Raw genomic sequence first — 15,860 nt, forward strand, 5'->3', positions numbered from 1 at the left:
ATTTCGGCATGATGGTTCTTCTTTGGGAGGCACATTCACACTCATTTCTCGTATTGCTGGAACACTGCAACATCTTATCGTCAGAGATCTGCATTTCTTTTAGGGCATTCTGCTTGCTCTGTAATCACTGGCAAAAATTAAACAATAATTTCTGAAGCATCACCACAGCCTTGAAGGGTTTAGAATACCCCGCATGATTCTTGGCTGCCTTACAAGGAGCACAGCAACACCTGAATGGGTGTTTCAGTTATGGTTGTTGGATGTGACACATGTCCTCGTTTTTTTTTTTTTATAAGGCAGCTCATGTCTAATCATTCTCATTTTCCACTTCCAGCTTATCTACGACCTCAAGTGCTCGAACCCCAATGCTCGCATCTCAGTCAAGCTGGTGTCTGAAGTTGGTGTGGGCGTGGTTGCGTCCGGCGTTGCCAAGGTAACTATTTTAGATTGCTATTTATGACGTATTGTATGCCTCTCTTTGTGTGCACTCTCGGCCCTTGAACTGTCATGGGGTGGACTGAGGGCTAGGGATGTACAGGGTCGTCCACTTCTAGCTATAACACGGTCACGTTTTTCAAAACGCCATTGCTCCAGACTAGGCCACGCAATAAAGCTAAGTGGCAAGCCATGCGAAGGATAGCCTCAGTGTCCCTCTGCGCTTGTAAGCTTTGCTTCGAGGTGCGCCTGCATCAGACGCAATCTTGCTTTGAAAGCAGTGACCATGTTACAGCTAGAAGTGGACGACCCTGTACATTTATTTATTTATTTGTATCGTTTACTTCTGTCACCTAGAACCTTAATGTCGACAAGGCATGTTTAAAGGAAACAAAATTAAGTGTTCAGCAGAGGTTGTCGCGAGCAAAACATACAGAGTGGAACAACGAACAACTTGAATGATGACATCACAGATTGCGCCACCTTAGAGAGGATTGATAGCCCTTGCTGTCGGGATTATGCGGCTGCCATAATGGTGGGTTCTCGCAGGGCAAGGCGGAGCACATCACCATCTCGGGCCACGATGGGGGCACGGGCGCCAGCAGTTGGACTGGCATCAAGGGCGCCGGCCTGCCCTGGGAGTTGGGCATTGCTGAGACCCACCAAACGCTGGTGCAGAACGACCTGCGTTCCCGCATTGTCCTCCAGGCCGACGGGCAGATCCGCACCGGTAGGCATATTGGTTTTAAGTCATGAACATTGCTAACCATTATCAACTCTCATTTTAATGAGTGGGAGAAGAACTTTCTTAGCTGAATGAACATTCTCCTGCTTATGTATATCTGCCCTATATATTTTCCTTTTGAAACCCATTGATGCACTGTTTCTGGTGCTTGTGTTTCACTCCACCCAGGCTTTGACGTCATGGTGGCAGCCATCCTGGGTGCAGATGAGTTCGGGTTCTCCACAGCACCACTTATTGTCATGGGCTGCACCATGATGCGCAAATGCCACCTCAACACCTGCCCTGTCGGCATAGCAACACAGGTCTGTTCACGATGCCTTTTAAAGAACAAATCAAAACGTGTGCGGCCATTGTAATGTAATTTGAACGTATTTGACAGTGCCTTAAGTTGCTTTTTCTTTTTGGTCATTTTGCTTATCTTTAATAGCTTTTGCTTTGGGTGCAGTTTTCTATTACTATCTGCTTGTCACTGCTGGGGTTTGTCAGTACGACTTAATTCAGTTTTTGCAGCCTTGAGCAAAGGGCATGCATTTCACACTAGTGTATCATGAATGCAATAACAGAAAACAACTGCATCTAACGATGAAATTGCAGATATCGTCTTAGCGGAGACTGAATGTTAATTTTCTGCTCCCTTACTAATTTTTTCCTTTTCACTTTTTCTGCACCAAACAGCACTGTAAATGTTACTTTACAGCATGGCATATTATCGAGCAGTCTTTATAGAATTTTGATAGATAGGGTAGTAGAAACTGTTACGCTTCCATTGACGCCTGCTCATAAAACTGGGGTACTCTACTAGTTACATCAATACTTTTTTCCAAATTGAGTCATATATATTGGAAAGTGTAGATCAGCCTAATGAGAGGGGGAATGATACTACGCAAAGCCAGTGTTAGACTCGTGCAGAGTGCTCGAGTAGCATATGCTCTCCTGCAAACAAATTAGGTGACAGCCAATTTAGCTTCAAATTTTTTATTTCTAAATGTAACACTTCACGAAAGCAAGGGCACATAGAATGGAGGTGAGGCGGACAAGAGCCTGTTACCTGAAAAGCACAAGGTACTGTTCGATTTTGCTTTTTGTAGCCTTCAGCACACTGACCAAATGCTCTGCACAATGCGTAATGCACACTGTGCATGGACGGGGAAGCGGACTCTAGTTGCCATATTTACTCGAATGTAACGCAAGGGGCGACTTTGCATATTGCCCAGTGGGAAAAAATAAAACCACAAATGTAGCGTGAGATAAGCGCTTGAAAAAACACTTTTAATAGAGATTGTGTGTGGCCCTCGCAGTTTCACAAAAAACACTCATTCTTCGTCGTCCGAAGCCTTTTCAGTCAGGCCGACATATAAAAATCATCTCGCGCTGCATACGCCCCCACGTATGGTAGATGAGTTAACATTGAGCTGTTGCAGAATTCTCGATTTTTTCCGCCATCAGAATAGTTTTTTTGTTGCTCATCATACTTTGTACGCACATTGCCATCCTGCGAAATGCGATAACAATAGAACCGCGCTAATCCACTGCGAAAGACGTGACAAGTACGTGATCAAGGGGACAACATGATGAGCAATGCCTCCTGAAGAACATGCCTAAAGCATCCCCTCGACTTCAATGGGCTCACTGATCGCCATAACGTTGCACGGGTTGACAGCTACGCGGTGTTCAAAGGTGACCCTCAGTTTCGATTGTAATGGCTGGAAGACTATGGTGCGTGGCGCTCAATCCTGCCATTTTATCCCTTTTTGAGGATTTTGAGGCGCAAATCAGTGGTTTTTGATGACAGAAAACATATTTCGATATCCCAGTGGGTAGTAAGTGCTTTCACACTGTGCTAAACATGGCCATTAGTTTTGGTTTCGGAGTTCACAAATGTGTAGTGTGCGATCTTTGACTAGTTTGACTACGTCTTTGGCACCTTTTGCCTGTGGCCTAAACAGAATCGTATCGGCAGTTTATGAAGGGGACACGTTAAAAGCATCTTATATAGTAGGAAGTGCTTTAAAAGTCTAGAAATGCCTCAAAATAGGTATCTAAACTGCATGCATGGTGCATGGATGTATTGTAATTTTTCCAATTGCTAGAAGTCAATTAATACGGAGAAGCAGTTAAAGGAGGAAAATAATCCATGACATAGTATAAAATTTGAAAAATCTATGCTATATTCCGGAATTACCTGAGCTCTCAAGTTTAGCTATGTAACCCTAGGAAAAGAAGGGCTGCACGGTGCGCAATTGATGGAAGCTTGAGACGCCGCAACAGGTAAGCTGACTGCATTGAGAATGCACAGTCAGCCCACAAGGTGCACATCATGTCTTATAAGTTCGTGAAACTGGTGTACATGTATTACAAACACACGGCGGAGCATTGCGAGAGGTGGTTCTATCGGGTGAAGCAGATCTTGGTGAGCAGCTAGCCTGTGGCGTACGTTACAGGTCCTTTTTCTGGCAAGATTTCACCGGACAGTACCTCCTCAACAAATAGAATGTTTGCATGCCTAAAATAAAGCCATTTGCCTGTTCTTTATTATTTTCGCAATACACAAAGCTCACGAGGTCCCTGCGAGACGTACACTCGTATAACGACGTTAGGACATACCAGGTATTGATCTAGTTTTTCCGCTTAACCATTAAAGAAGCTTGCAAGTAAGCAAGCGGTTTGATAAGTAACAAACAGGGCGAGCAACTTGTGAAGATGTTCCTGACCTAATTGTGCTCAGTATGGGCCACAATTTCAGGGTTAGGTTGCAGCTCTCTCTCAGGTTGAGGAATATATAGACGGCGCCCACCGGTGAATCGTCCTTACGTTTTCTCTTCTTTATGCTTCTGTCATAAAGAGATTTTAGTGGTGCCGGCCTTCGGTATGATGGGCACTGATTAAAGATGATTGGCACGAGATCCTTTTACACGTCGGCCTTACGAAAGTCATTTCGCTAGAAATGGAAGCTGCAAACTACAGAAAATTTGATATAGTGTTTGACTGCCAGTTTCTTCTTCGGATTATCTTCAGCCACCTTTTCCAGAGGTCTAAGCTGGCAGGAAATTCATGAAATGAAGCGTCACGGGCTACTTCGCTCACCGAACATCCGAAACAAATGCAACAGCCACTCTTTTTATTCGCTCTGTATTTGCTCCAGCAAGTGCACTCATCGGGTCCGCCAATCGTTAAATGATTACGCTAAACATAACACACAAACAATACCAAAAACAGTGCACCACTAGGCTTACTTTTCGCTGCAACGACAGTTACAAGAGCATTCTGCACCACACCTGCTAGATCATCTGACAGCGCGCCACACGGCAAAAGCACGCTCTCCGGCAGACAGAAAAAAACCCTGGCGCTGCAGGCATTTTCTTTAGGAGGCATTGTTCCGAGTCTATGAGCAAAATGCGCAACGTTTTCACTTTAGATGGATTGGGATTTGGTTTATTTGGCTTCCCTGGTACCCAAGTTGTCAACATAACATCGTAAAACTGCAGAAACCATAACCGAGTGGTGGCAAATTCAATATGGCTGCACCCCGGTGCTGCTTTAGGTTGACAAATTGCAGTATTCGATCATAACGCGAGGGTTGACTTTGAAAGCAAAAGATCATGCAAGCAACTCTTTTTACATTCAAGTAAATACTACGGTAATAGGGGAATAGTTTTCCTTTTGCATTTTGCTGCTTGTGCACATTCTCTGTATGGTACCTTTGTTGCCTCAAATCTATTGGTATGATATGAAAGGGCAAGAATCAGAATACTAGTTCAAGAGTATACGAGTAGTGCTTCAAATGGAAACATGTATACATTGTTCTAGAAAATGCATCACATAATAGTAATTGGAATCTGGTAGAAACGTGCACCGAATTGAAAAGTTAGCATATAACTTGTTTTCAGTGCGTAAGTATAAATGCTCGGGCTTTTGATTCCTACTTTTTCTCTTTATTGTTGTCCGCATAGCCGTTGCACTAATTTCATTGTTCCTGCATTGGGGCTGTAATTGTTCTTGTGCATTGATTATCTCTCATCTTATTGTGATGTATTGCAAGAATTTATATAAGCAGTTGCCTTTTGCAGGACCCTGAACTGCGCAAAAAGTTTGCAGGGAAGCCGGAACATGTGGTCAACTTCCTGTTTCTTCTGGCTGAAGAGGTGAGGGCTCGAATTTACTGGCCCAATGTTTTTTCAGTATTTTTTTGGCTGCTGCTGTCCATTGGCACATTTTGTTTCTGCCCTCTGCTTGTGTGCTGTACTTGCCTTTTTTGATGGGATAACAATTTTGTTGGAATTTTTTTTCGTTCAGATCATTTTTTTTGTTTGTTTGTTAATGTTCCACTTATTCTAGTTGCACTTCATTTGCCCTCGATAACACCTGAATGATGATACCACAAGTAAAATCGGCAGGCTTAGTGGGAAGGGAACATGGTAAATGGTCTGAGCTAGCAGCCTGTTGATTTCCTTGAAAATGGCAAGTTTTCAAGAATTTTTCAGGAATTTCAGCAGTCAGTGTTCTGGCTGAAAAATGAGCACATGCATCTATTTAAAGTCTCAAATAGCAAACTAAACATGCTTAAGCATATTTAGCATAGCATTTTTACTTCCAGTGTGTGTAAAAACGCCTCCATTTGAGAGGAATCCTACTGCACCATTTTTAGCACCCACTAACAGATATTTCTGCTGTCTTAATTGTTCATGTCTCAGCTTTGTCCTTCCATTTTTTTCTTTTTTTCCAGTGAGACTGCATGAATGCGATGCTGATGAACCTGTTTTCATGCAGGTGCGGGGACACCTGGCCAAGCTGGGACTGCACAGTCTTCAGGAGGCTGTTGGCCGCACAGACCTCCTGCGCGTGTGTCCCAACGAGGGGAACCCCAAAGCAAAGCTCCTCAACCTCGATGCCATTCTCCTGAATGCCCTGAGCCTCCGGCCTGGGACCAATGTCCGGGGAGGCAGCATTGCACAGGACTTTGAACTCGGCAAGCGCATGGTATGTTTGGTGTGGGGAAAGATTTCATTTCTCAAAGTCTTGTTTGTAAATTGAGCCAGGTTTGTTTAACTTTTAAGGGGAATGAAGACATTAAAATTTGATAGTGTCACCGCGAGTGTGCTCCCTGCTTGGAGATCACCTGAAATTCATGCTTCTGATTGATAGAACTGAAAGTGCATCCTTTGAAACTGGGCATGTTGATTGAAAGGGAAGAGAATGCTACACCAGGCTAAAAGAAAAATTAGGGCTAAGACAAGGGCCAAGCTGAAGCCACATATTTTGCTCTGAAAAAACACAAATGCCAGAAAATTGCAACCGCTTTTCTGGTCAAGCTCACTGATGTGAAAGCATAATAATCATGCAGTTGTTTCTTTGTTACTGACACTCAAGTCATTTCTTATATAGATGGGTAGAGGTGGAATACATTTACTGTCTTGTACTTGTCAACTTGAAAGCAAACAGCTTTTTAGCTGAAAATCTACTTCCTGTTCACTTCATATGGTTTTCACTCGAATGGATACTAGCGCATTTTCCCACAGGTTCACTATTTTCTGCTCATGCTATCACTCATTGAATCCTTCAAAATTCATTCAGTCGTTCATTTATGGTTCCTAATTTCACTCATTTTTTCCTTTTCACTGCAGCGAACTCATCTCATTATGCTCGTTTGTTCCTTTTTTTTCAGTGAAGCTTCCTTTTATTTTGTTCATTTTTCACCAAACCACACCATTTATTGTTGTATCTTTCTTTTTATATCTCTCACTGTTCCATTTCCTGCCCCATTGTGTGCCTAGTTCCGGTATCTCCATGACTTTGTTTTTTAACTGTGTAACTCAGGACAACCTGCTGATCAAGCAGTCCAAGGCGGTTCTTGAGGGCCGATCCAAGGAGGTCACCCTGCACATGGACATCACCAACGAAGACCGCGCTTTTGCCACCACTCTGAGCTACCACATCGCCAAGTGAGGACATGGCCTACTATAGTCGCACACCACATGATTTCGAATTTTTCATTTCACAAGTGTTGTGCATCATACTAGTATTTGCATAGTTAGCTATGTTCACCTTTGTCACCCTTTGCTTGATTTATTTTCGTGAGGGAGAGTGAGAGAGTGGAGAATATGTGCCCCGGAAAATTTTAAGTTGTATGATTATTACTTTGTTACTGCTGAAGTGTCATGTGCCTGCTGCTCTGCTGGTTACCGAACCAAAATTTTGGTTGGTTAACGTTTGTTTCTTGTGCCATGTCTACACAAAAATAAATTTGTTCAAGCTTTTTGCGAAGCAGTGTGAGAAATGCTGCTGTGCAAAATAATCAAGTATATATGTGCCTATGATAATGTGCAAAGCGCAAGGAGTATTGTGCTTCTAAAAATGCTATTTGCAAGACATTTGTAAGATTTAACGACGTAAAGAAGTTGAAATGAAACTGTCATGTGACCTGGGAATTGGGAAGGCTAAAATACAAAGTTTTAAGGCATAAACTAAAAATTATGCCGTTCACGTTGTGCATCTTGCAGGTTTAGTTATGTCCAGAACAGGAATCGTGGTTCTTTTACTCTGAAGGGAGATATCATGCAAATTCATAAGCCCGCAATATTTGACTAGAAAAGGTGCTATTTGCGTGTGGCATTTACGAAAAGCACAAATATTATAGTGATGCTGTGTACTAAATGGAATGTTGATATAAAAAATGGAGATATCATAACTTGATTTTTTTAATATCCTTGTAATTTAGAAATTTTCTTCAAGGTAATAAATTCAACACCTCAGAAAATTCAAAATTCTTTTGATCACAGAGGCGTATTGAGGCATATGCCTCTTTGTAATGATGAAAGTCTGAATGCTTTGGCGTAGATAGGTAATATTAGGTTCAAATAATGGGCCAAGGTGATCTCATTTCAGTATTTCCTCACTTGCTATATGTCTGGCCAGGTTGTGTATTGTTCTAATTTCCTTGTTTGAAAGCTGCTTCACATTTGGGTATGCCACTAATCAGTGGTCGGCTCTGGGGTGGTTACTCCTACCTTCACTTCGTGATGCAGGAAGTATGACGAAAACGGCTTGCCTGAAGGTTCTCGCATCAACGTTTACCTCAAGGGCTCTGCAGGCCAGAGCTTCTGTGCCTTCCTGTCACGGGGTGTCTACGTCACCCTGGAAGGTGATGCCAATGACTACGTTGGAAAGGTGAGGAATACAACTGTCTTGGTCCTTGCTTATCCTGAGCAACCTTCCAGCCTATTGCAGAAACTATAAGGAGCAGTTTTATTTTAGTCAAATAGTTTGATGTGCTGGTGCATTCAGAGGCTTTTCTTAAATTAGTGATTGGTTAGTGTGGGCAAAAGCCTTCACCAGCTGCCAGGTGCAGCCTCGTCCTCTTCTAACTATAACAAGGTCACTGCTTTCAAAGCGTCATTGCGTCCGACCTGGCCCCGTCATAAAGCTAAGTGGCAGACCTTGTGAAGCCGCATGTCCGGCTCCCTTTGTGCTTCCATCACTTTGCATCGATATGCACTTGCATCTGACGCAGTGTTGCTTTAAATGCAATGACCATGTTATAGCTAGAAGTGGATAACCCTGTACACAGCTTGTGCCATACTGAGACATACTAAGTTTTCTTGGCGTTATCTCTTACGAACTCCTTTACAAGGAAGTGCATTGAATTGTAATTGCGGTAGAGTGGATTGCTTGTTACGGTGTGTCTCTAATTTGACCATTGTCTCGGTACTGTGAGCATCATGCTGCAATAAAACCTCATGAGGTCGTTTGGTAAAACTCTGTATCCTAATTTGCTTGTATTGAGCTGGGCACTTTGTAAATAAATGACAAGGTAGAACGTCTTTAGCACCTGCTGCAGTGGTTCAGTGCTTAAAGTGCTTGGCAGTTGATCGAAAGGATGCGGATTCAGTCTAGGTCGTAGCGGCTGCTTTTCAATGGTGGTAAAGACCAATGCGCCTGTGCAATATGTCAGTGCGTGTTGAAGGTTCCAAAGTATTCAGAATTTCCAGAGCCCTCCACTACTGCGCCTCTCATAGTCTGTCATTTTGGGACATTAAACCCTATAAACCAATTAGCAAACCAAACCGTAAACAGAACCATATACTAAACCGTAAACAAAACAGTAAGCCAAAGCAGCAAACACCTTCAGCAGGGCCAATGGTGGGGCACGCATGCAGGGTCTGTCGGGAGGTGAGCTGGTCATCTTCCCACCCAAGGACCTGCCACCTGAGTTCAAATCTGAGGAGAATGTCATTGTGGGCAACGTGTGCCTCTATGGAGCCACCTCGGGACGGGCATTCTTCCGTGGAATTGCAGCCGAACGCTTTTGTGTGCGCAACTCTGGCGCCACTGCTGTCACTGAGGTACGTGCTTTGGTGCCTCTTGCATTGTGCCTCTGTTTTCTTAAACAGCGTCAGGCAGAATGGCGGAATAGGACGAGGCTAGAGGGACAGCATCCGTAAATTATTTTTTTTTCTACCGCTTCTAATGGCAATTTTTCTAAAAAAAATTCGCACATAAGTCATCCTGGTGCGAAGACATGCATGTTCATTCAGGAAGTGCGATAAGGATGTGATAAGGATCCCTTCATTTGAGAGTTTAATGAATATATGCTCTTGTGGCAGCTGGTGTGTGCAGAAGGTCCTCATACTGTGGCTAGTATCCCTCTTCCCAGTCCATCCGTGTGCTCAAAAGTTTAAACTTCAGTGGCTGCTGTGTTGAGTCCAACCATGTCGAGGCTATGCAGTCCACCTGTAAGACAACATTGCAGAACACCTTCCACCTTCCGTTTCTTTTTTTTTTTTTTCTAGACAAGTTTTATGTTCAAAAACGGCAAAAGATAACGTGCGGTACCGCATCATATTTGGCTGATTAGGATTTGGGTCGTAGCATAAGACTCGCAGGTGAAAAATTCAAAAGGACTCATCCACTGGAAAATGCGTCATTTGTTTAAAAATGTCACCCACTGGCTGCAACTTTCGATGTACATTAAACAAGCAGACAAGCACATGTCATGGAACTGTCTATTCATTTTCTACTTTGGCTCTTTCACATTTTCTTTGCATTCTGCATAAAGATATCTTTTTAGCAGTGGTTCTGCGTTACATTGCTACAAAGCGAAGGCATTCAGAAATTTGTGTATCATGTCCTTCAGTTGTCACTTCACTCTGCTGAACAGTGCAAGGACTTTGAGATTTGTATATTTCTATCTCATTGGATGACCTCAGTTTCTGCATGGCACATGTGCAGGGTGTGGGTGACCATGGTTGCGAGTACATGACTGGAGGCCTGGCCATCATCCTTGGGCCCACAGGGAGAAACTTCGCTGCCGGCATGTCTGGTGGCATTGCTTACGTCCTCGACACGTGAGCATGCATCATTCTTGCAAGAAAAAAATAACTTGCAACATATACTGCACTAGCACATAATTGGAGCTGATTGGTGCGACTAATGAGCACTTTTGTCTCAGAACATAATTTTAATCAAACAACAGCATTGTAGATGTTCATAAACACACAAAGTGCCATTAGATTCATCATGCAAGAGGGCATAAGGATTTATTGTGTTTCATGGCATGTTTGAATAGATGTTTTCAGGGATATATAAAGTGGATATGAAGTTGGTTTGTACCTGGACAGATATAGTTTGGGCAAACGGTTTCGTGAATAAATGTCAGAATGAAGAGAAACTCTCTCAAAACAGCTCTTTTGACAAGCCCCGCCGCAGTAGCTCAGCCAACCAACAAATTTTCGGGGCTAGATTTGCAGTGACTTGTGAGGATCAGCTTTGGTACTTAAAACGCTGTCATTGCTCACTGAGTATTTAGCATTAAACGTTGGGGGGCGGCTATTCCTGCGCTGCAGGGAGGGCACATTCCATACCAAGTGCAATGCGATGATGGTGGACTTGCTGCCACTGGAGTTGGCCGAAGACTTGGACCAAGTGGAGTCCCTGATCCGAGAGTTTTACGACCTGACAGGATCTGCGGTGGCCGCCTCACTTCTTTCCAAGTGGCCAGACTCAGCCAAGCTCTTTGTCAAGGTGCGTGCGTGTACATGTCTTCTTGCATAAATTGTGTTGTACGTCACATGCTCCTAGCATTCTAGTCAACGTTCCACTGAGCTCAAAGGTGCTGTGATCTTAACGAGTTCACTTGTGATTGCTTGAAGCAGCCTACATAGTTGTCGCCTAATACAAGTGAGGGTACTTGATGACTGTGCTCTGAAGGAGGGATTATTAAAAATCGATTATGTTGTAAGGGGGCCAGTGTGGGTGGTGCTGGCAAGTACTACATTGGAATGTCGTTTAACAGACTTTAGAGCAGTGTACGGAGTGGTGTAGCGCGGTGTCTGATGCAGACGGAGGTGCATTTTTGTGTGTGGTATATGTTGAACAAGGTCGTAATGTGGACGTTTGAGTGTAGTGCATGTGTGGTTGCTGTGTGGATTGCAGCACGCTAAAAACACTAGTATGGAGTTGTGTTTGTAAGGGTGTGACATTTGGATGTGAAAGAAAACGTCCTTGACAATTTGTTAATAATGTTTACTTGAACTCACTGTCCTGACATGTGGTGAACCTGGCTTTTTTGCCTTCGTGCCTTGTATAGCGTTAGTGTTGCTAGGCTTGTGGAATCAGTGTACAACTATTAGAGACCAAGCAGATAATTCCAGCACAGTTGATGCATCATGTAGTTTGCAAACAGGGGTGGGGGAGGGGGGGGGGGGGCGATTGGAAACAGCGCAGTTAAATGGCTTAATTGTACGCAGGCAACAAGAAGAAGACATGTTGTGTATTGCTTGCAGAAATTATTGGTGTACAATTCTATGAGGGTCGATATTTTATGACTAGCATTTTGTCTAAATACAGCTTCTAGGGAGAGTTTGAAACATTGTTTACCATACAAGGACGATGGCAAAACGTACAGTTGTATACAGTTGTAGATGCCCCTCCAAGGAGGCTATCGAGCTAACAGCGTCGACCAATTCTGTTGATGTCATGGATGATCCACGTACCTGCTAGCATTACATCACAGGGTGTATATAGCGGGTGCAAAAATATACTTCATCATGGCTTAACTGGATTAACCACAGCATCATGAAAACTGGTAGACACCATTGGTTGAAGTGCCTCCTTTTAGGAGAATCTGCTCCTTTGTTCTTCAGTTGTACCAGACTATAGTCAAGTAATTTGAGAAGGTAGACTGTGCCAAATTACCTTTGAATTTGAGACCTTGCAAGAAAGGCAAAGTGGGCTCACCAGTTAGCAAACGAAAATGCCGACTTCCACAAATAGGTTTTTATTCTGAAAACACGCAATAGCAAACTTAAAAGTACAAAGGGAAATTTGTTCATGGCTAAATGATCCACGAGCAGGTGTTCCCCAAGGAGTACCAGAGGGCTCTGAAGCAGATGGCCGAGGAGCAGGCGGCACTTTCCCTTCAGAATGACCGGGTCCCTGCTGCACCACCTGCTTCTGCACCAGTGGAGAAGGTGGGTGACATTGAGGAGGTGGTGCCTGATGGAGAGGCCAGGAAGAAGCAGCTGGAGAACCTCGACAAGATTCGGTGTGTTCCCCTTCCTCCCTTCTCATTTATGCCACAGAATGACTCTGAAACAGTTTTATTTTCCTTCACATTATGTAGTCTGTCTAAATTAGTTCTAGCAGGGTACCCCTGACCAGGGCTGTGAAGAATAGTGCCGTAGCAATTTTTTTTTTCGCATGGTGGTCAGGAGTTAAAACTTAAGCTAGTTTTTAAAAACATCAGTTTTAAATGTGTGTGAGGTGACTAATATCACAAGTAGTATACTCCTTATTTATAACGCCGTGCACGCAAGCACCATCAAAGTAGGTCTGAACCACTCCCAATTTAATTTTTGAGGGTGCCTTCAAGGTAGAGTTGTCTCCAGAGAATTTTGCCTACACATGTGACATGGAGGAATTAAGTGCTAGGTTTTTAAGCTTTTCGGTTTCTTCTAAGTCGAGCTCTGTAGGCTTTCCCTCTGCTTATGCAAGTGCCATTGTTGCCCCTTATCACTAAGGCTCTTCTAAGTATTTACTCCATTGGCAACTTTTTCTGGGAGTGGAGTGGAAGCTATTGAGCTGAAACACGCTCTCCCTTCTGATGCTGTGGAATTTATAGTCCCCCGCTTGCTGTCATTATTTTTCACTTGAAACATGGTGTATTGTCAATGTGTTATTCAAAGTGCCATAAAAACCCATGTATAGTAGTATGAGGTTTTTCCCCCGATTTTTTTTATGCCAAGTTTTGCCTCATATGATATGCGGACCCGAACAAATTTAAGCCTAAATTCGCAGTTCCAACCTATCGAAATCAGGCTTCCAGTGAGAGGAGGCGCTATTTAGCGGTGGCGTCGGCTGACTGTTTCGATGGTTTCGGTTTCATCACTTTGACCCTGCAATCCTCGTGACCGTGGTGCCAGTGACCCACACGCGACCATAAGGGGGCTGATCGCACCTTGAATGATGTAGGGATTTTGCTCAGGCATGTTACTCTCGCATAGCCAAGATAGCAGAATCGTCTGTGCAGAATGATATGTATACTTTGTTAATAAATATCATGCGTCTTTCTTTGAAGGCTACTCTATTGTATAACTGTCAAGGTTGAGCAATATTCTTAGAGTTTTATTGGGCTCGATGCAGGGGATTCATGAAATACAAGCGTGAGACAGAGCCATACCGGCCAGCAATGCAGCGCATGCAGGACTGGAAGGAGATCTACAACCGTCAGGGCGTCCGCAAGAACATCCGTGTCCAGGCTGCCAGGTATGCCCGCCTGTCAGCATGGCCTGCTTGCATTGATGTGCTCGGTCATTTTCCTGCTCGATGCTTCATACAAGGGTGGTTGCGATGCTGTTGCTTGGCCTCGAAATTTCTTGAACGATGATGGATACTGCACAGAAATGATGGGAAGTGTGGTATGTAATTAGCTGAGCTTGTGGCTTCTTTTGACAAGTGGTCATAACTTCGTAAAAACAGATTCTCATGCCTACAAAATTGCTGTAAAAATGATTATTTTGCTGTTGTATATGTATGTTTTATCTTGTATTATGTTGCATGTATGTTGTTCCTCCACTAGTCTGATGGCAAGCCTGTGTGGGGAAAAAGAGCGCATATAAACGGGGGTCAACATTTGCAGATGCATGGAGTGTGGTGTTCCATTCTGCCAGTCATCGAATGGCTGCCCGCTGGGGAACATCATCCCCAAGTGGAACGACCTTGTCTTCAGGGTGAGCTGCCACTGCCCGCCGAGAGTGCGAGATAGTAGTTGAGCGTATTCTCTGGGTTTTGACTGGATCGGGAGAGCCAGTGACCACAGCTCACTAGTGTGATTCTTTGTCATGGCTTCCTGACCTGCTCTGGTAGGGACGAGTAACTTGTTCCCCATCTCATTTGTTTAGGGGCTCTTTTCAGACGTCAGAAGTCCAAGTGAGCAATATGGATGGTGTGAAAGTTTGTCACGTTTAACACTCTTTGAAGTCATACTGTTTGCATCCCGTCTGTCTGCTTTGTTGCTAAACCTATGTGTAGCATATGTAGATATGCTTTCTCCCCTAGTCTCCCTAAATGCTCTTCTGCAAACAGTTCCTGAGGAATTTTAACGAAGCCCTTGTGAAGAAGATAACTGTGCAGCACAGGTGATTGTAATACACCACAGATACCTGCTGCATATTTCAGAACTCTTAATGCATGTGATACTGAGACTGGCGATTTCTTCTCTCGTCTCTGCCTGTGCAGCAAGACTGGAAGGAAGCCCTGGCCCAACTGCTGCAGACCAACAACTTCCCAGAGTTCACGGGCCGCGTCTGCCCTGCCCCCTGCGAGGTAAGCATAGACAGGGAGCTCACCTACTCCCCCAACCTTTCTCGTTGTACAGTAGTAAGGTAATTCCAGTGAGCCAAGCACTTGGTGCAAAAATTGATTGCAGGAAACGGATGCATCATAGGACTCCTTTTTTATTCATAGCGTATGGACATCGCAGTGTGGTAATTGTGATCACAATGGTATTAGATGCGCGGACTCAAGTATCGCATTACCACCGCCTGTTATCACCATATATTTCCGGTATCTGCTGTGCTTCTCAGTGTGCTTTCAACCTACTGTCAGAGCAGTTCTCAATGTTCCGAGTGTATAGTGATGGTCATCATTTGCAGTGTTTGTTTTTTTCGATTAGAGGCCTGCTTTTCTAGTGTTTCGTGCTTGCTTCCTTTTGCATGATTTGTGGCATGCATTTTCATACCGATCAATGTGCTGAATGCAGTTGTTTAGTGCTAGGAAAGTTCAGATGAATGAGCAGGTTCTGAATTGATACTGCTCTGGGGAAATGAATAACTGGAAAAATATTTCAGAAGCTGCTTGCTTATACAGTGCATCAGGTATAGTCGCCGACCGTTTTTCCGGACTTCGCAGGACCTGGGAAAAGGTTCGAATAATTGAGCAGTCCGAAAAATCCATGAACTTGAAAAAAAATCACTTTTCTGCGCGAAACCAGCTTTACATATTGCGAACTTCACCGCTCCCCATGTTTCGTTTATATGCCGATAAGTTACAGCATAGCGCGATCTGCTACTATGATTGACTTCCGTGCACCACCCATGAGCGCACTGGCTGGTGCAGGCGTGGCAGTTGTGAGCGCCGCCGAGAAGCAAACAACTCGCTCAAGGTGGTCACCGCGTGCTCAGTGATG

General features: G+C 43.9%; 1 protein-coding gene across 1 annotated transcript in view; it reads left to right on the top strand.

The window, feature by feature from the left end:
* LOC146208018 (uncharacterized) overlaps nt 1-15,860 on the top strand; it is a 153,307-nt gene that overhangs the window by 120,421 nt on the left and 17,026 nt on the right. The window contains exons 24-37 of the mRNA XM_084591702.1: nt 335-433; nt 985-1,165; nt 1,349-1,482; nt 5,248-5,322; nt 5,948-6,157; nt 6,995-7,119; nt 8,203-8,344; nt 9,334-9,519; nt 10,406-10,521; nt 11,020-11,197; nt 12,529-12,719; nt 13,817-13,939; nt 14,313-14,403; nt 14,912-14,998. Coding sequence (XP_084447828.1) covers nt 335-433; nt 985-1,165; nt 1,349-1,482; nt 5,248-5,322; nt 5,948-6,157; nt 6,995-7,119; nt 8,203-8,344; nt 9,334-9,519; nt 10,406-10,521; nt 11,020-11,197; nt 12,529-12,719; nt 13,817-13,939; nt 14,313-14,403; nt 14,912-14,998 — 1,938 coding nt within the window. The remainder of the gene's footprint in view (nt 1-334; nt 434-984; nt 1,166-1,348; nt 1,483-5,247; nt 5,323-5,947; nt 6,158-6,994; nt 7,120-8,202; nt 8,345-9,333; nt 9,520-10,405; nt 10,522-11,019; nt 11,198-12,528; nt 12,720-13,816; nt 13,940-14,312; nt 14,404-14,911; nt 14,999-15,860) is intronic.

Source organism: Amblyomma maculatum, chromosome 1 (genome assembly GCF_055883805.1).
Source record: "Amblyomma maculatum isolate TAMU_Amacu chromosome 1, ASM5588380v1, whole genome shotgun sequence".
NCBI classification, from domain to species: domain Eukaryota; kingdom Metazoa; phylum Arthropoda; class Arachnida; order Ixodida; family Ixodidae; genus Amblyomma; species Amblyomma maculatum.